The sequence below is a fragment of the Scaptodrosophila lebanonensis genome, unplaced genomic scaffold (assembly GCF_003285725.1).
Source record: "Scaptodrosophila lebanonensis strain 11010-0011.00,11010-0021.00 unplaced genomic scaffold, SlebRS2 tig00000061-arrow-pilon, whole genome shotgun sequence".
Classification (NCBI taxonomy): domain Eukaryota; kingdom Metazoa; phylum Arthropoda; class Insecta; order Diptera; family Drosophilidae; genus Scaptodrosophila; species Scaptodrosophila lebanonensis.
The window spans coordinates 8,180,844-8,202,024 of NW_022060554.1; the positions used below are offsets into that span (position 1 = coordinate 8,180,844).

The 21,181-nt window shown below is 42.1% G+C and overlaps 2 protein-coding genes across 2 annotated transcripts; one reads left to right on the top strand and one right to left on the bottom strand.

The window, feature by feature from the left end:
• Positions 1-9: 9 nt before the first annotated feature.
• Positions 10-20,864, bottom strand: LOC115624703 (beta-1-syntrophin). The gene is made up of 8 exons (XM_030519518.1): positions 20,681-20,864; positions 11,683-12,010; positions 10,868-11,349; positions 2,888-3,097; positions 2,491-2,807; positions 2,240-2,434; positions 887-1,258; positions 10-825 (listed from the first exon to the last, which is right to left on the bottom strand). The coding sequence occupies exons 2-8, from the start codon at positions 11,922-11,924 to the stop codon at positions 742-744; spliced, it is 1,902 nt and encodes a 633-aa protein (XP_030375378.1). The 5' UTR covers positions 11,925-12,010; positions 20,681-20,864; the 3' UTR covers positions 10-741.
• Positions 7,432-8,394, top strand: LOC115624843. Its single transcript, XM_030519686.1, has one exon. The coding sequence runs from the start codon at positions 7,432-7,434 to the stop codon at positions 8,392-8,394; it is 963 nt and encodes a 320-aa protein (XP_030375546.1).
• Positions 20,865-21,181: the final 317 nt, after the last annotated feature.

The following is a 21,181-nucleotide window of genomic DNA, read 5'->3' on the forward strand; positions in this document are numbered from 1 at the left end:
AGTGTTATTATTATGCATTATATTGTACGTCTTTAGTTTGTAATGATCTCTATTTGGTTTTTTAACGAAATTCCTAATTTCATGAAATGAATACAAGTATATACGAGTATGTGCCGTGTTTGTATGTATATGTACATACCGTATAATAATTGCACATGATCGTTCGGAGGTTCAGATGCAAGACTATGCGCAGAAGAGGATCGGTTTAAAATGTTTCCATGCATTGCATCTTAGGCATAATGATGTGTTTTTGGATGATATCGGTAATACGAGTATGTATTCGAGTAGGGCATGCGCCTAATATTAAGAGATATGTGTGTTTCGTTTAGATACAAGATACAATTAGTAAGTACAAGTACAATTATGATAATTATTGTTCCGTATATGTAATGTATATGTAAAGTATGTATATGATGTGGATGTCTTAATATCGCAACTGACACACGTATAAAAGAAATTACGCCTACTTACAATGTAAATCTGTGTGTATATGTATTTTAATTTCTGTGTGTGTGTGTGTGTGTGTGTGAGTGTTTGATTTGTGCTTGTGTTTGTGTTGGCCGGCCTCTCGGTAAATCCAATTCGTTTTACTAAACTTGCCACCGGGAAGCCCGCCCTGACATACCATATGCAGCCTCTGCCCTTGCCCTTTGTAAGTATTTATAGTCGTATTTTGGTAAGCAGGTATGTTGTTGTTGTTGTTGTTTGGTATGCAGTACAAACGGTTTTCAGCGACTCAGCCTAAGCAATGGAATGCACCTTGGCCGAGAGACAATTGTGTACCACAAACACAACTGGCTTGGGGCAGCACTCCATGTCCAGTTCCTGCAAATAGTTCAAGATTTGAGTCGACTAGTCATATTACTCTGCAGCTGGAGCAACTCACAATTTCACCATCGTCCCCAAAATCCAAATACAACATGCGCGATCCATCATCCGCCGATCCCTTGAGCTTATCGAAGGCGAACTGCCACAGTTGCGTCTTGCTGGCCACAGCAGCCGTTGGCGTCGATGTGGAAAAGCTGCCGCAGTCATACAGAAAGAAGCCACGATTTATGTGCACAACCAATTGACACTGCCGTCCCTGGTAGAGGCAGCGAAAGCTGAACTCCCGCTGATAGTTGACCGCATTGTGGGAGCCCTGGACCAGGGACCGAGCCCAAGCTGCCATATCCCGATGCGTCTCCGAGCGCAGCCAGAATACTAGAACACCCCGCGTGGTTCCGCAGCGCACACAGAAGACGGTCGTCTGCTGTCCCTGAAAAGAAATAAATATTAAGAACCGTCTCGTGGCCGATATTGAGCGCAATCTATCCAATTATGCAACATACAAGTATAATGCTATCATGCACAACAAAAACATTTTGGTGATTACTTTTCCGTGCTATTCATTATTAGAGATCTCTCCTGTGTTGGACAATTGTAAAACCAACTCTGGAACAAACTCACATTGTGTTAATTTCCGCTGACCCGTTGAGCTACTCGGCCAGCTAACTTACTAGGATAAGATTCTAATTGTAAGCATTTGTGTTTTTTTGTACATCTGTTAATTTTGGCGTCCGTATAATAGATAACTTTTTTCTTATTTCCAAAGTTCCCGTCCGATTCCTTCCATAAATATATTTAAAAAAAACCCAAAATATGTAAAAATTAATCTTTGAAATAATCTATTATAATAGTATATACAATTCTGAACGGAAACAGAAGCTAATTAAGTAAATAACTCAAGACTGGACACTTTTTTCGCAGGCTTGAGAATCAGCTAGTTACTGCTTCTAACCAGAGCTAAATAAATTTTAGTGTTAGCAAGTATAACGACTCTTGTATTCGATGTTCCCTCCTTAAGCGATCCTATGATATATTCACACAGAATTCGTTGTTTATGATTGACCAGCTTAATTGTGCTTAGCTGTTATGCTTTCAAAATTCTCGGTTATCATTCGAACATACAGACGGACGGACAGACAGACATGCATGTCTCAAAAAAGCAATTACACGCAATCCATTTTTTACACGATTTTTTTATGTAACACGGTTTGAAAATTAAGAATTTCATTTATATTTCTTTAGAGATAAGAACCAATCACCTATTTTTGCATATAATCAATGTCTATTTTTAAAAGGTTGTTTCTGGAAATAATCTACCGTGTAAAAACAGAAATGTAATGTTGTAATAAATGCAGTCGGAATATGTATTTAGGTATGCCTAAGACCATTCCTTGAATAAACTAGAGCTTACATTCAAGGAGGAGTTGTTGCCCGCTCCTGCTAAGCGCGTGGTAGCCAAGGCAAAGCTTTCCAGTGGACGACTCCAGGCCTCCACAGACCAGGGCGCGCTCTCGTAAATGCGAAACTCACGTTCGGTGACGGCCACAAAAACCGGTTGCCATTTGTCGCTCTCATCGGAACTCTCCGAGCTGGATCGACCGCTGGGCTATAAAAGTCGTTAAGCAATCAGTTGAGTCCAAATGGGTAAGTTGAAGGACTTACTAGTTCGCCGGGTGCACCACCGCTGTTGGAGGTGCCACCACTGCCGCCGCTTGCTGCTCCACTGCCACTGTTTGCGATGCCGCCCGCCCCTGCACCTCCGCCACTGCCGTGCAATCGCCTGCTCAGCCAGCCAATATGCTTGAGCTCACCTATGAGATTCATGAGCGCACGATTGGCTTCGACCAGGGCACGTTGCGTGCTGCCACACATGGCAGAGTGCAGAGCATTGAACCAGACCAGAGCATCCGCCGAGTCGGAGGCGCGTAGTATGCACGAGTGCACGCCATCCGGGGAGTGCAGCTCCAGGCAGCGGTTCTCTGCAGGCACAATCAGATGAAGTACGGATAACTAGTTAATTTGCAGGCTCTCTCTGAGTCTCGAACTTTGCCAAACTTACCGGGATCGATGTACTTGAGGTTGCGCGCCAAATGCGTCAACTGCAGGGGAATGTAACGCGTGTCGGCACGCGGTGTTGTTTTGGGCGCGGGGGGCGATGTGGGTGCTCCCGGGCCCAGCGGGCAGAGGAAGGCGCGTTGCAGTTCCCAGCCCACCTCTGAAATGATGCTTGCCTTGCGGAAGTAGGGCGTCACCTCGCGTAGAAATTTCACTAGAAATAGAATCGGAGACAGCAGTTGAGACATGAGCACATGAATATTTATGCGATGCGATGAATCTGGGGGAGGGCTGCAACTGAATACTGGGGCGGCATTCAATCAGGTATCGTCAAAAGCAAACGTTGCGGCATAAATTCATTAGAATTTCCGCTCCATTTTTATTCGATTTGTACTCGAAACTGCTGGCAACAGGCACAGGGATCTATAGTAGTATGGGGAGAACCAGAGACAACCACCCACACTTTGCCGCATTTGCACATTTCCGGGCCCAATGGCGACGATGTTGTCGTTCCAACCGTTGTCGTCGTCGTCGTCGACGTCGTCGAGTGATTTGGAAATTCAATTTTCACACCTAATGCCGCCTAGCAGCCATAACATTGCGGCATTCGCACAAACATACATATTCGTATACTATACGAGTATGTACATGTACGCCCAAAGGTATGCAGTCACACTCCTCTATAACGAATATTTTATAATACTGTAGGTAGAAAGGATTCCAAGAATTACGCTTGATAGAATCCAATTATTATTTATTGATATAATAAAAAACTGAATTTCAATCCTTTCAATACAACCGAGAAATACATACTACTGTGTGCAAGAAATAGCCGGAAGTTGATTATAACTTTCAAAATCATTATTTGCCTATCAAAATAATTTGAAACTCCATCAAAGTGACCCCCTCCAGATGCAATGCACATATGAAAACGCGGTTTCGAGTACCTTTGTCGATTTAACTTTAATCTTTTCAGTATCAAAACGATAAGTTTTTAATTTATCAAATAGCCAGAAGTCTCACGCAGCTAATTCAGAAGAGCACGTGTTTATGATATATCCGAAATTCTGTAAGAATCTTAACGTTTCGGCCTCAGAAGTTCCATTCTTCAAACAAAAAGTAACTTGAATAATTTTGGACATTTTAAAAATCGACATTACTTTTCAGATGTTCACAAACAACAAACCCGCGTACTACTTAGTTGTAAGCTATGAAGATAATGGTGTGAAAGCAGTTATCAGATTTCGGGGCGTATTTCCGGATACTTTTTTCTATTTATTTTAATAAGTAATTAATAATTTTCATTTTTTTCTTTTTTTTACATTGCATTATTATTACTTGTACGATACGATAGAGGTTTTTATTGGGAATTGGTTCACTTGATTTAGTTCACTGTTCTCAAGTGAATTTTGATTCGGCTATTCGCTTTAGAGAAGTTCGACCGCACCACAAATAAACGTGTAGTATAAGACTTGCAACTCAATTTGCGCGTGTGTGTGTGTGTGTGTGTGTGTTTGCACGCAACTAATTAGAGCAGATCAGAGCGCTTCGGAGGCATGCTCGCTGATTGTTCGGCATTTAGGGACACTGCAGGGGCTCAGTTCTGCAATTTTTACAGAAGGGCTCAGTGTGCAAACATTTACATTTGCATATGCAACCGACAGGCGAGTAAATAAACAGGACAGCACAAAAATTGTTGCATAGCGGCGGGCATAGTACATACGCGCACATACATACATATATACATACATAGGTCACAGCTTCTGGACCATGCGAGGCAGGACGAGGATGTGGGGGCGAGGGAGACACAAAACAACAAACCAAGCAAGCAACAAGCAAACAAATGCAGCGCAAAAGTTTAGAGACAACAACAGTAATAACTTGTGTAAATTTTGCATTTAAGTGTAAATAAAGTTGAAAAAATAAATAAATAAAGAGAAACTTCTGAAAAAATAAATCAACGCTAAGCAGTAGGCGAAGAGACAAAAGCGGATAGAGAACTCCAATCCAGCTTTGCCTAGAACTGGAGATGGAAACGAGCCGTGATGTGCCAGAAAATGGATTCAAATTGTTTAAAAAAGTAAATACATATTTGAGTATATTCAGTAATTGCTAAAGCGCCTGAATAGAGCTTCCTACGATTGTGAGAATTGAATCTTTCTGGTAAGATTTAATGTTTAATATTTTCATATTCTATGTTCGAAGGATAAAGGAATATTATGAAATCGTTATTTTAAATCAATGAAGTGGATGCCTATCTGAATATTTGCAAGGATTTCTGAAAGTGTGTATAAAAGATCGAGTCACAAAAAAAGTATATGAACGTTCTCCCAATTCCAGGGAGAGTTTATTGATTTCCTTCGGGACACCCATTTTAGTTTTGAAGATAAGTTTTAGGTTTGAAATAAATTTTGTTTGTCTCTAAAGCATGAAAGGTGCGCTTTTAAATCAGTACCTCCCCTCTGCTCACATTTCTATTCAAATCGAAGTTTGTCGGGAAACGGAAGTCATGTGGAAATCGTAAAAGCCATTACAGGTCTTCACCGAAAAGCGGGAATATTATAATCCCATCCCTAGCCACATCGGAGGCTGGCTCTGACATGGCGCAACGTTTGTCTGAGCCAAAGCAGCCGAAAGTTATGCCAAATTTGCTGGCAGGGAAGGAGCAGCTAAAACAGAGTTAACTTTTTACACCTTGGCAACCGAAGAAGTCACACGTTGGCAGTGCGCTGGGCGTGGCAGTAGGCAGAGGGCAGAAGGCCGTAGGTGTAGCGGACGAGGAACAATATGGGCAGGAAGAGGATGATATCAACACCAGGCGCAGCTCGCAAATCGTGCGTTAAAACTTTGCGAAAAGTTTGTTCTCTGCTAGTTGGACAGCGGTAAGGCAAGGCAAAAGATGGAGGAGGTAAGAGTACCGGAGCTATGTGAGTCGAGTGGTTGGCATGCCAGCAAAAGTGTGCCATACTGTAAAAACCATTGCTAATGGACGTTTGGTAGCCAGGACTTGTCGCACAACGCCTCATTGCGTTCATCTGCTGCCGGTGCCGCTGTTTCTTCTTGTTCTTTCACTGCTTTGTATGGTTTGCTTGGCGACGGCAACGGCAACGGCGATGGCGAAATCTGTCGTTGACATTTGGCAGTTGGCTGCTGGATTTCCACAACTGGCCGCAAAGTTTTGACCGCCCACGTAACTGCCCAGCCAGCGGGCTTATTTAAATTACAATGAGCGTTAAATAAGATGGCGGCGTCTGTCAGGCACAACTTGTGCGTAGTTACTGGGACGCTGCAAATCTTGGCCAAGTTGTAAATTGAAGTTCGACTGCTGCAGTTGGCCATTAGTTGGCTGGCTCTCTGGGTAGCTCTTTAGCATTCAACGTGCTCATAAATCTGGGCCAGCACACTTGAATGTAATGCAGACGCGCCCACTGCAGTTATTATTATGAAAATGCCCAGACATTGACTCAATTTTTGTCTTGATTGCGTGTATTTCGGAGCCAATCTGGGCCAGCAACAACAACAACAACAACAAACAAAATAATAATAAAATAAACAGCAATCGAAATGTGCGCTTCTCAAATTAAAATCGAGGCAGGGCGACGTGCTTGGCATGACACGCAGCTGACGCCATGGATGACGCCGCCGACGACTCTGAAGACGTGCTGGGGCCTAGGGTATAAGGCTGTGGTGTGGCAGTCTAAGCTCACAGTCCGTTTAATGTGAACTGGCTCTGTTCATAGACCATCTAAATGAAACAAAATGAACGAGTAAATCTATCACAACATTGAAATGAAAGTTATTCAATGACTTCTTTATTCACTTGTTCCCTTTTGGTTCCCATTTCTATTTAATTCAATGATTAACCTTAACAATTTGAATTTATATTTAATACAAACAACTGATCGAAATAACAAAATACCCCAGCTCATGATGAAGATTGCAGGTTGACGACTGTTTTGAATAAAATTAATTACTGTAACAGAATTGAAAGAGCCTTTATCTATCTGAGTATCAGTTTAGCCTTTTCGAATTATGGTTTAAATTTTCCTTAAGAGGCAATTACATTTAGTTGATTTTCATTTCTTATTTCTGAGCAAGCCTACATTGTAGTGTAGAAATGTTTCAAAAACCGTTTAAATTGAAGATGATCTTAGTCGAACTCAAAATGGTGCCATTACCCTGATCGAAAATTGATCCAGATCCGTAAGCTGAACAGCTCTATTTCGCAGTCGGGGCGCAGAGAGTAAGCGGCAGCTGGCGCCCCAAAGTTGCGTTTTTAAAGTGACATTAACATTGAACGGTTGACGGTTGGCGATTTTTACTGTGGCTTTCGGAGCTGAGTGTGCGAATATTGCATTGAGATTAAAAGAGTTATCACGCAAATGACTACCAAGTCGACGTCTCCGTCGCTACTGACCTTGCGACCGTTACTGAATTCTGATGCAGAATGCGAATATGGCAAAAAGGGGCAGTACAGGTCTGATATAAAGCCGAGGGCATCCCAGGCACTAGTCACATACCGTTAGCAGTAGTCGAACTATGAACAACATGGCCAATAACAACAACAACAGAGCACGGCTGCTGCCGCTACTTGTCGTACTCTTGGCCCTAACCAGTATGGTGGACGCAATGCCCCAGCGGCGTTTGAAATCCCAGCGCCAAGTAGAGCTCAGCACGCCTTATCCGGCAGCAGGCTTCAGACCAAAAATAGCATTCGAGTTGCCCGGGGAGCGACAGCCTAAGGTAAACCCCATTGAGGCCGAAGTAGAACCACTCACGACGACTACCAGCCAGCCTACCACGCCCAGCATTGTTGAAGATTTTGGATTAAGTATCACCGAGGTGGAAAATCAGGATAAGGAAGTTAGCTTGCGCACGCCTGCCAATACCTATGGAGCTCCACAGCAACCAAAACCAGAGCAGCCCAACTCCGTAGAAGATGTGGACACCATTGAGGTGGTGGCCCAAGCGCCATCGAAAGAGTTTCAGCCACCCACCCAGGATGCGATCGACGATTTTGCCGCCCTTCCTGCAGCTGCTAACGGTGCTGATGAGCTGCAGCCTGTTGCTGATCTTCCTGCTGCTGACGCGGCCGCAACGCCATCTCTGACGCCATCCCGCGGCAGTGAGCTCGATCTACAGGCCGAGGTGACGCCAAACGAATTGGAATTGAACGGAAATGCGGGAATTACGCCAGCCAGCACATACGGAGCACCCGCCACCAATGCCAAGGCACAGTCAAGGCCAGCGTCGACTTATGGAGCACCCGAACTGACACCTGCCACGGAATCGGATGTCGAAGAGCCTGAGAGCGAGCTTGAAGCCTCGCAGGTGGAGCTGGTGAGCGAGTTGGAAGAGTCGGCCCTGGGTGAGGGTTTGACGAGCGGTCGTTTGATTCTGCTGCCATTGGATGCTGCGGGTGGTCAGTTCGGACGTCTGGTCCTCGCTGTTCCACAGATGCAATGGCAGCGAAGTGGCCGGATACGCAGCGAACGCTTGCGCAGGATCTAAAAGCGAGGCATGGAGTTGTGAAATCAAAGGGAAATTGCAATGAAATAAAATGCTTGTTACAGTTTAAAAACTGTTGCATACTTAAGGGCTGGGAACCAATTGAGGTACCGGAAATGACCTATTCATAGCTGGTTAATTGAGCGAATTGAAGAAGACATGACTAATTTACATACGGTAGGTTAGTGTTGTCCTGAAGATTTTTAATCAGTCGTCTAAACCAAATAGTTCATGAGTATATTTATATCTCAAAATCTGTTGTGACGAAAGAGATTGAAAGAAAATGACAGTTTACGATAATAAGGGGTAGTGCCATGGCAGATTCCACAGGACGTTTTAACAATGACATCGTCGGGAATGCTTCAGTGCATTACTGTTTATGCTTCCCCTTTTAACCTGCCGACTCCGTACCGCTCCGGCAATGAAACCATCCTTGAAGTGAGGCAAACGCCCGGTCATTGGTGTCGCCCACCACTATTTATGCTATGTACGAGTATGAGAGTATGTATGTAGTCGTGTTTCTTTGCTCGACCAGCCACTCGAGCTGATGAAAATGTAGTACGAAGCAGGCATTTTACAGGCAGCTGGTCAGCCACCTACCACGTCCTTGGCTTCTATCTATTTTGGCCTCTTTGATCAAATGGAAAGAAAACTTTTCTCATTACTCATTGCCAAGTGAAGCTATTGCAAAGCAAACAAACAAACGAACAAACGAAGCTACAAATAAGAGCAACTAACGGCAGTCAACAGCCAAGAGTCACATGGTTCTTGAAAGGGGCCGACAGGGCTTCACTCGAGGCGAGTATATATGGATAGTGGGGTTAGCTGAACTCCTGTATGCGAATTTATAACAGTATGCAGCTGCTGTCGTGACCACGAGCTGAGTGGCAGAGTAGCTCGTATGTTTTCGCCAAGTAATCCCACGTATTTTGACAACGCACCCTCCCTGTCCCCCACACAGCCATCACACTGCTAACACCCACTCATATCCCTAGTATCCACTACAGAAGCTGTGCACATAGTTTGCTTGTTAGTTTCACTCGCTCAATGGCGCATTTTTAAGCCTTGCCACTGCCACTGCTCTGACTTTCTATACTCTATGCCCGAATAAGTCATAAAATACTTAGTACATTAACTGAGTAGAAGTGTATGTCAGACCCAAATAAAATGCCAGTTAACCAGCGATATCTCTGAAGGTAGATGAGCTAACTACAACTAAATATGTATATCCTTGAGAGTAGGGGCTTGACAAATGCAAATATTATTATCCTTGAAGATATATAAAATTGTGAGAGATTAATACTTTGATAACTTGATAATGGAACGACAACTTTAAGGAGAGCACAAATAGCGATTGATTTGCTAACATAAATGTTAAATATAAACAGATTATCTTCTGCAGATCCGCTATGGAGTATATACGGGTATGTATGTGCAAGTTTCAAATTTTCCAAACATTTTGATCACTAATTAACTATTTTTCTTGGCGTAGGTTAAGGAATTTAAAAATATTTTAGGTATAAAGTCCCTTTTTTGGCCTGGAAATGGCCCTATTCGGAATGTTTGGTCCAATATGAAGCGAAAAATACTCTATTATAAGCCCTATAATATTTTATAATTAATTGAGTTTACTAGATATAATGAAATTTCTGCGGAATTATTAAGAAAATTATACAGAAGCATGCTTAATTGACTACAGAAACTGATATAAAATGAGAGACAAGTAATAACTGCAATTTAAAAATCCTTTGTTTCACCGTTAAAATTACCATAGGAATAAAGTTTTCGTACTCATTTCGTCATGAAATAAAATCTTTCAAAATAATAATATTATTTGCAGAACTGAAAAGTCTTGTTAAGTCACTTCAACAATATATAGTTTGAACAAAATATTTACATTTTACAATGTTTTTTTTGCAATGGATAAGATGACAGCATTGCAAAATAAAATCGGCTTTTTTATGAGCGCGAGTGGATGTATATTGCAGGAATATTCGCATAGCATTGAAAAGTTATCGGTGACTGAAGATAACAAAATTATCAAATCATTTTTATTAGTTTCAGATTTATTAGGATGCTTCGAACTACCTCCTTGCTTTGGAATAAATATTTAAAAAGGGGTCGAAGTAAATTTTGTTTAAAATGGTATTTCAATTTGAATCCCTAGTAAGGGTATTTCGTGGTCGCTTGCCTTCTCGACTGTTCGCGCTCACGTATTTTTCGGCTTTTTCTGTGCATTCCCAGTTTGTCGAGGTGAGGGCTAGGGCTAGGGCTAGGGTTAAGTGGGACAGTCATTTGCAAGTTTGCCTCGCTGGCCGAGTGCCCTGGACAATCTGTGTGCGCAAATGTTTTAAGCAAATAACAACGTTATCCCGTGCTGAGCAGAAGCATCAGCGTCAGCATTTGACAGGGTTAGATTGGTTCGTTGTTTTTTGCAGCTTAGTGTCGAGAGAGGCTTTTATTGTGGGTTACTTACCTTCCAGGTCGACCACACGACCGGCACGCTTCAGGGCACGCACCGCCTCGTCGTGCGTTGCATCGCGCAACTCCTCGCCATTGACGGTGAGTATGGCATCGCCCACATAGAGACCCTTGGCCTGATCGGCGGCCATGCCGCGAAATATCTTCGATATGAGTATGGGCATGCGATTCTCGCGACCGCCCTTTATCGAGATGCCCAGCCCGTTATTGTCCGACTTGATGATGCGCACGTGGCGCTTTTGATTTGCCACATGATCAGGTACGTCGCACATGTCCATGCCGCCACTGTCCGAGCTATTGTTGTTGTTGTTCAGCAAGTGGTCGCCGCCATTGTCGTTGGTGGTGGAGCTTTCCAGGTCCGTATCCTGCAGTGCAGCGCTTCCACTGCTGCTATTCATGCCCTGCATTGACGCGGAATTGGGCAACGACCCATTCTGACCGCCGCCGCTGCCGCCACCACCACCACTGTGGTTGCTGCTGCAAATTGAAAAATTAAATTTTTAATAAATTAGTTATTAGAAAATATCCAGGCCCAGTTAGCTTTGTAAAACACAGTTTGAGTTTCTTAACCATTATTCATTAAGATGTTTTAAGAACATTATGAACTTACAAGTGGGGTAAAGATATCTTAATGTTCAGAGTATAGGCAGCTTAGCCTTTTCTACTTAAAAGTTAAACAACAATCGACAGTGTAAAAAAAAAACACATAAAGCTTGATTAAGAATAAGAATATACTTGTATATTTTAAGAACATAAAATATACAAGTATATTACGCTTTTAAAAAATGATTTATTTCCAATAGCACTTACCCCAGCGTTCCATTCAAGGTGGTGGATTGACCATCAACCGGCTGTGCCGCTTCGCAGCTCTCGTCCAGGCTGATGGCCAGAAAGTCCGTTTCCAATGTGACCAGCACACGGTACCAGGCGCCACGAACACGCGTCTCCAAATTCCCACACCGCATGCCCGACGGCGACGATGAGTGCTGAGGCATGGGAATCGACTGTTGCGCGGCGGGCGGTGCGCGTCCCAAACTCGATGATTCCACCATTTTAGACTAGGTGCCGCTCCCTCAGCTCTGGTGTCTAGCGTAACGACAGGGAACTGTGCTACATTGCAACGAATGCGCGGGGAAAGCTGCAATAAAAATAAAAACAGAAAACAACTTGAGAGTCCGCAAATTAATAAAATATTTTTCATACTAAGCTGGAGGATGTGTTGCGATGTCCTCTGCATTTGTCTTTGTTTTTTGTGCAAGATTTATGGCATGCAGCAGAAACAATAGCAACAAGATAAACAACAAAAAGCCAACAACTGCAGCAGCAGAGGCAGCTCAACACCAATAAACAACGTCGCGACATTTTCAGCCTTAACCCCCCACCTCATCCCGCCCCTTCCCATCACATCAGCTTAAGGAGCTGCGACGAGTGTCGAAAGCGGTAGCAGCTGCAATTACGCATCTTGTTGCCGCCGCGCCACTTTTTGTCTGATTTTGTTTTTGACAAGTGAGTGCCCAACCACCATGCAACCGTCCCCCCTCCCCCTCCTGCCCGAAGGCAAGCAAACCTGCACATACAGTCACATTTGGTTAAGAATGTCACTACTTGCATGTGTATGGGATAAATACTTATTACCTACTATCTATCTTCTATACTATGTACTTGTATATAAAAATGAAAGTATGTATGTAATTATGTTCCCTATAGACTCCGAAAGCGTTCAACCGATTTTGATCAAATTTTGTGTCAATATTCAAAATACCAACCATCGTTTTTTGGTTTGTTTCTGCTCTATTTCATTTGCTGGACAATCCTTTTTTTATCTGATTTTCAGCGTTTCATTCGTAAATAAATTTTAAAAACGAATTCAAAAAATTCTACCAATAAAAGCAAAACTGGTAGAAAAAAAACGTCAAAATCAAAAAAGATGAGCGAAAAAAGGGCAACTGAAAATGTCGGAGAACACGAATCGCGTTTTCAAGATCTTCTTCAAAGGATTTCTACATCTAGAGCCATAGAACCGAACAAGAATGGGAGTCGCGGTTTCGGCAGATTTGCGAGAGGGCATCCACATCTAGAGCCATAGAGACGAAACAAGAACGGGAGGCGAGCTTGGAAAATGTGCGAAAGGGCATCCATATCTGATTCAAGAAACACAAACAGGAGGCGATGGATATCCTTAGGTGGCCGACGGTGGGTACTCAACTATAATCAAGGATAGTCGAAGCCATCAAAAGCTAAGCAGGTATTGGGAAAGATGTGACGACAAGTGAGTGGTGCAGCAACGCATTTACTTTACAATAAAATTAAAATCGATCTAGCCCTGTCTGTCTGTCTGTCCGTCTGTCCGTCCGTCCGTCCGTATGATCACCTAGATCTCAGAGACTATAAGAGCTAGAGACACCAAATTTTGCACAAAGATGCCTTCTGTGTGTACGCTATACGAGTTGGTTTAATTTTTTTGAATTTTCTTATTTATTTTTTTTTTTTCTATAATTATTGTAAACATATGTACAGAGTATTTCAAAGTCGGGACACCCGATTTTAGCTTTTTTACTTGTTTGATATGAATTTCCAACACTTAAAGCGTTAGTGCATATCTTGCTATATGTCTGTATTAGAACCCATGGACGATCCTGGCGTTATTCGCTGTTGCGGCTTCAATTATCAAGGCAAACTTCCTACAAGTATATCATAAATCTATAATCTAAGGCAGTAGTCTTTCGGCTCCCCATGCTCTTTGCGTTTTATGTTTTGGTATTTGGCGCCAGCCAGAAGCACAAAGAGGTTGAGGGAAGAACACAGTGCGTGTGTCGCTCCTCGACTTCCAGAGAGGGCTATACTCATGACCCTAAATGTGACCCTAGACCCTAGATGTATTGTAGTTTTTTCGATTAAAAATGCCATGACCCTTAAACTTTTACACATTGTTGGTTCGGGCTGTTACACTTCTTGTGTATTGACGTCCTTAATACGGATAGTCGGCACAAAACAAGTTTTTTAATTTTCGACTTTGCAAAAGCTAACTTGTCAGTTCATCGAACTACACCGATTTGTATTATTTGAATGCCCACAAATGCTTTTAAATGGTAATAACACTCAAATTTAATTAAATAAATAATTATATAGCTTCCAGATGTATTCCTAAAATTTCATTAGTGTAAGGAATGAGAAAATGTACTAGCCTCTGTTCTAATTTTCAAAAAAAAAAAAAATATCCGTATTTATTATATTCGCGGTGTGTTAAATTGAAACCTCACTCAGTATCAGTACCATACTGAAAAATATGAAATTATTCTAAAAATATTTAAAAACGAGCCAATTTTTTTTTTAAAGATTTTATTAATTTTATCATTGAAAATATTTATTTATTTTAACATTTGTAACTTAGAATTAATCCTAAATCACAAAATTTGATGCATATAAAAAGTATATGTATAGCCAGAGCAACGAAGGCCTTCAGGCTGATCATTGAAAATAGAAACCTTAGGTTCTGCCGACAACGAATTGAAATCGAAAAAGTATTGCTAAATGATGTTTTACTGTGCATACAAGTATAGTATGTGTGTATAATGCCGCATGAAAGTATACCACATCCACATACACAAAATCACAAACATATCCGACTTCTTTTCTGCCAATGTCGCTTTGTGTGCGTGTGTGTCTGTGTGTGTGTGTTTGTGTGAGTGCCATTTGTATGTACATTTCCGCTTACGCTTGAGCAGGAAGTAATTTTGCCAACGCTCCGCAGTTGCCGTTGCTGCTGCTACTGCCGTTACTGCTGCTGTCGACAGCTGCAGAAGGAGCGGCAGAAACAACAAGAGCAACAACAACGGCGACAAGAATAACAAAAACAAGAACTGTAGCGCCAAGTCTGTTTACTTTGCAATTTATTGTGCAACATTTGTAATTATTATTTCAATGTTGCATACTTTTCAGCGCTGCCACTCGCTGCTAGGAAGAAGGCAAGCCAAGGCAAGCAACAACTTTTGAAAGCACGCCAAGTGTATGCATGCTTGAGACGACTGGCGACTGGCGACTGGCAAGAGCAACAACAACAGCGATAGCAACAGTAACAATAAAAACGACACACACTCATAATTGTAAGTAAATACAAACAAATACATATATGTATGTATGTGTATATGCATACACACATACGTGTGTATATAAATAAGTACATATGTACATGTGAATGTGAATTATGCAACGTTGACACATGCGACTAATTAGAAGAACTTTTCGCACAATACGCAAACGAAACGACCTGAAATGAAGAGCAAAAGCACACCAAATGGGAACGAGTAGGATACACAACAAAACGACATGGCCAAAAACAACATTCAGAAGCAAACAAAATCAAACCGAAATATTTGTCCCATGGGGGTTAAACTGTTCGCACATACATACATACATATGTACATATGCATGTATGTATGTATGCATGTTAGTAAGAGAGTGTGTGTCAACCATTTGCACAGTCCCCACTTTAGCCCTCCATTCAGGCCCCCGCTGCATTTTTAAGCCTAATAAGCGCCGGACGTGGATCGTCGTCGGGTTCTGTCGCCAGGAGCGTCGCAATTTTTCATGCTGCATACTTTTGTGCGCTTTGGCTAATTTAATGTTAGGCGCCATAAATAATACCCCGAAAAAAAGGAACGACAAGCCAGCGAAAAAAATGGTGGCACAAAGAGCGCCGGCAAATGGCAGCAGCAGCTGTGTGTTGGCAGCATACACACGGTCCAGCAACACACATACATACATACACATACACACTACCACACATGCACCTCCACTTTTTATGCACGCCTTCTATAATAACTTTTTACACTCATTTTGCCATCCATTTTATTTTTCCTTTTCCTCTTCTGTGCGCTTTGTTTTGTACCAATTTAAAAAAAATTTTTTATTCAGACGCTTTTCGAAATAATGCAAAATTTGTGGAGTTTTTTATGAGTGCGTATGTATAAGTGCTGGGGTTTTGTATCGATAGACGCACGCACACACACACACACTCACTCGCGTGTATATGCGCGTACTTAAATATAAAGCAGCCCGACGGGCCGAGGCTATAAATACGTAAGCGTTTTGGTCCGCCAGCTTGGCCCGGAGTGCGGCCGCAAAGTGCAGTCGGTTGTGTTAGCTGTTGATGTGTGTATAAGTTTGTATATGTGTGTGGGAAAGTGTAATTGTGTGTGGCGGCGCCATCAAAAAGTCATAAAATCATAATTTGTAACCGAGAATTTATTTCGAAAAATATTTATGGTTGGTCCTCGCCCGCGGAATTCGCGCTGCGGTATTTACGGCAGTCAAGCTGAGTTGTATGTGTGCGCGTGTTTGTGCATGGCTGTGTGTGTCTGTGTGTGTGTGTCCGCATGTGGCAGTCAACTGTTATGCCACCTACCCTCCGCCACATACTTTCAACGCTTTCACATTAATTTACCGCTAACCTTGGCATAAACTCCCCCGAGTTCGAAGCCCCAAGTCCTCCGTATGTCTCTGATTGTTAAACACACATGACATGCTAGTGATGGGTTGAACGTTGATTGGCAATTTACTGCACGAAGAGCGATTGTTTTTTCTAAGCGAATAGAAGAAGCATTCATGACCTTTTTCAAAACTTAAAGCACCTTGAAGATACATTTAAATCGTGGGCAACAAAAAAGTCAATTTGCCTTATGAATGTTGTCCATGTTCGTAATTCCAATTTATAGCTATCTCTGAGTGCATTATGCACGACTCCCTGACCATTTGTAAGCTATCTGGTACATTATTTACTATTAATTATCAATAGAACTTTCTCGCTAATGTCTTTCACCAATGGTCTGCCAATGGTTAGCCACAGCTTTATACACAAATGTTGTTTTTAAAAAGAATATTTGTTATATGAAATATTGTTCATTTCATCCTGGATGACTCACTTGCGATGAAATTAAATGATGTAGTTCATTTTGATTGATTGATGTAGAATAGTTTGCCCAACGCTCATAACATAAATTGACCAACACGGATGGTGGAGAATTTAACTCTATGTTTTCAATCTTGCGTCAAAATAATAATTCTAAAATTAATCCCAAAATTACGGATTTTAAAACAACTATAGACTTCCTAAATTCATCACCTCAATTAATTATTAAGCTAAAACAAGAGGCTTAAAAATATTTGCACTCCTGCCAGCTATGCCCTAATTTGAAGTCATTTTCTGTTAGAGCCGTGATTAATCTCAATAAAAAATATTAAATAAAAATAAAATAAAAATTGGCTTAATGTTTCGAGGATGATTTTGAAGAAACAGTATCCTGGAATAGAATTTTCAGCTATTTGGACTAAGTGAGGTACGTTTAAAGTAGTCTTCTGATAGATGCCATTGTCAGAAGTGGACCAAATTGAAATGGGACCTTCCGGAAGCACCACTTTCGGGTACACCCAGTCGAATGTACTGAGTTGTGAGTTATTTGTCCATTTGTCGCGCTAAATGCAAATTGAAGACTTGTATGGTTTTCTCATGGATGCCATAGTCAGAGCTGGATTGATAACCTCCTCCTTTTTTGAAGTCGTTTAAAATGTAAAAAATTAGAAGAAGAACTAAAAAAATAATAAAACTTACAAAAGTCGAAATATACAACACTGAAAAAAAAGTATAATAAAATAAACAAATCTTGTTGTATCTCATCCAGTGGGAGTAGGTCTATCGGTTTCCCCAAACTTAGGAAGCTTTGATTATTTTGTCAACGAGATACATATGTGATTATTTGGACAGACGAAGAGCCATAAACATTGGGAGCTTTGAATTACGAACTAACATAACTGTAACATTACATGAAAAATGAGGTCTCACATTATAAACATTTATACATACATATGTGTGTAAGGATATGCGGAAATTCGACAAGATAGAAGGAATGTCGCATAAACATGCTGAATTAGTTCCAAGTTGACTTTCTTGACGTACACGATATATGTATGTAGATGCCAATACCATATCATATGCCAAATAGATCATATATGTAGACCAATAAAGGGTAGAAAGTCGGGATTTACAGAAACAAATGCTTGCCATGCAATACTTTTTATAAATATTTATCTCATGTCTAAGTAGATTGATTGTTTCTTTTCGCATACGCACGCATTGGTATAGGTTACGATTTTAAAAATGAAGTAGATAAATCCAATAACTGTTGTACGAATTTTGGTATTTACTATGTAGTGTATGTAAACATACATATGTAAACATTTTATGCGCCTTGACACCTGGCCTTTACAGCCCATTCGCACGCCCCACCGCAATCTCCTAAATCATTCAGTGCCATTCGGCGACTATTGGTGTTAAGCTGTCTATTCAACTAGTGGAAATCGATAAATAAATTTTGCACTAATGATCTTTAAATACACATAATAGGGGCGCACACACCCACACGCACTGTCTACTTGGACTTGGCTCATTTAGTTGTTGCCTTTGTTATGGCCGTGTAATGCGAGCGAGACCAGAAAGCCAAATGGTCGTCAGAGTGGTTGGTTGGCTAGCAAGGTTCTGAGCTTGTGGCTCATTAAAGCAACGGATAAAAGCAGAGACAAGCCTCAGAGATTTGGCTGCCGCACCTGACCCACAGCAATGTTGAAATGAAAGGGCGGGCCAACAGGACGGATGCGACGTGCAGAACAGAATAGGGCGGCAGGACGAGACAAGCCGAGTAGAGTTGAGTTGAGTCGAGTCGAGTCGAGTGTGGACCCAAACAAATTATTCAGCATTGATTAATTATGAAAATGCGTTTATATTGATTGTCATGTGTGAGTGCGTGCAAGTGTGTCTGTGGCTGTGTGTAAATGTGAGTGTGTGTCTCTGTGTGTGTGTGCATGTGTCATGTATGTGGCACTTTGGCAGTTTGGCAATTTGGACGTTTGGCTTGATTGCTGCGGGCCCAAAGGCCGCCTTGCGTGCCTGTTTATGTATATTAGTCACATTCCTTTGCGGCCATAACAATTACAACATGCACGTACGTGAGCATCCGCGTGACTGACTGTGTAGGTGAGTGCGTGAGTGGGTGTGTTTGTACATGTATTTGTCAGCGCCTGTAGCTATGCTAAATTATTGTGTATTGCCGGTGGCAAACAGTCAACGCCTCTGCGCTGCTCCTCCGCATCTGTGGATCCTTAGAGCTGGATGCAAATGAGAGCACGGTAAGCCACTCGTAATCGCTTGAGGCGCTGCCAGGAGCGACGACAGGGTCTTTCCACTTATTAATTGCCAGTGTCTTGGCATAATTTGCAGTCATTTGTCTCTCCCCCGCCCATTCTCTTTCATCATTTCTCTTATTGCGATGCACATGGCTGTTGCATGTTAAAGGAGCGGCTTCTGCTACAGAGGTTGCTGCTATGTGTTCTATTATTGTATGAGCTTCCCACCGATCCTTCCCGCCCCCTTCCCTACTTGTATTATCTCAGTTGTGTGCTAAAGTCGAAAGTCAGCTCACGTACGGAATGAAATGCAAAATGTGATGATGCAGCTTCATTAAGTGCAATTTAAGTGCGTCTTTCTCTTTCTTCATTCTGCTTATTCATTGCTGCTCTTCTGCTCTTCCACTTCTCCTTCCTTTCCCTCATCGCCTTCTTCCCATTCTTGATTGCGCCTGGCTGACTTTTGTTGAGTTGTTGACCACAAAAGGTGCGAGGCAAAGTGATTGCCTAAGCTCAGCTACGAGTATTCATTCCACTGGCAGTGAATGGCACAAGATGCTCCAAATCTTAATACAGCAAAATATTATGGTTATCTGTCACACACACACATACATACATAAGCACTCATCCACACAAATCGCAAATGCATGTCAATTATTACTTAAATGCTTAGCACCAGAGCCGGCTAAAAACAAAGACAAGGACGACGAAGCCGCTTCATGCAACACTCAAACTAAATTATAGTCGTGGTGATGTTGCCGCCCCCGTCACCCCTCCTGATGATGATGATGTTGATGAATGCCGATAGTAAACGGAATTAACTTTCACGCAAAATGACGACGACGATTGCGTCGACGACGGCAACGACGGCGACGACGACGACGACGACGCGCTCCGCAACAACTTGAATGAAAGAAAAAGCTTACGCTAATGGCAGCCGCCGCAACTGCAAAAAAGCTTTGACAAGCGCGCGTAGTAAGTGTGCGGGTGGCTGATGTGGGCGACCGGGTGGCGAGTGGCGAGTGGCGACTGGCGGTTGAAGGGGGCTACGATAGTCGTTCGCCAGTTTGTCTACGACTCGAATTTGTGTGTAGGCGGGCGGGCGGATGACTGGCTGGCTGGCTGGCTGGCTGGCTGGTTGGTTGGTTGGTTGAATGGCTTACTGGCTGGCTGGCTAAGAGACCGAAACGATGGCAGCGACACCGCCAAAACTTTGCCTGGCCCAGCCTAAAAATCGGTTATAAATTAATGAACTAAAATCGCATACCGCCAATGTATGTACATACATATGTATGTATGTACGAGTATTTATGTAGTTGTTGCTGTTGTTATTATTTCGAAAGCAATAGCAATGCGAGGCGTATGTGCGTGCGTTGTTGATTGCTAAAAACGAAATTGTAAAACTTGGCACAATGAAATCGACGATAGCGTCGCAGCTGGCGCATGCGCTGACACCAAAACTCACTGCACTGACATTTCTATACATACACATACACGCGCTCGCACACTCACACTTGCACTGAATGAATGTATGTACATATGTATTTAACTGCTGAAGCACACAGACGCTTGTGATGATGGTGTACTAGGGATTTTAGATTTGCTTTAAATTAATTTTGTTTTTTATACTAACTTTTTTGTTGAAGCGTTTTTATATTTTATTTCTAATTTTTGCACTTTTTGCTTCTCTTGCTTTTTTCAAAATAACAAGCTCTCTTTGCACACAATAGCAGCGGTAGCAGCAACTTTTTATTATTGTTATTTTGTTTAATGATTTTTTTTATTATTATTGTTTGTGTGGCTGCGACGCTGACGCGCGTAACTAGTCGTCACGCAAACCCGTTAACGTTAGAAAATGGCTAGCGACTGAAGTTGCAGTACGAAACGAAGCGGCGGCTTGTCGAAGCTTTCGTTGTTGCGTCGACGCTGGCGTCGGCCGCACTTACAACGGATGACAGCAGCAGAACTTGGGCTGCCATATCGTTATATTAAAGTCATTATACAAGTGTGACAGCATTTGTGGCAGACTTGCCAACCGCATGGATTTTGTTGGTTCTAATTGGAAAATTGGTATTACATACCATTTTTCTGGTATTTCTTGGTATGTTCTTGAAATGTTAAGTACTAAAATGAA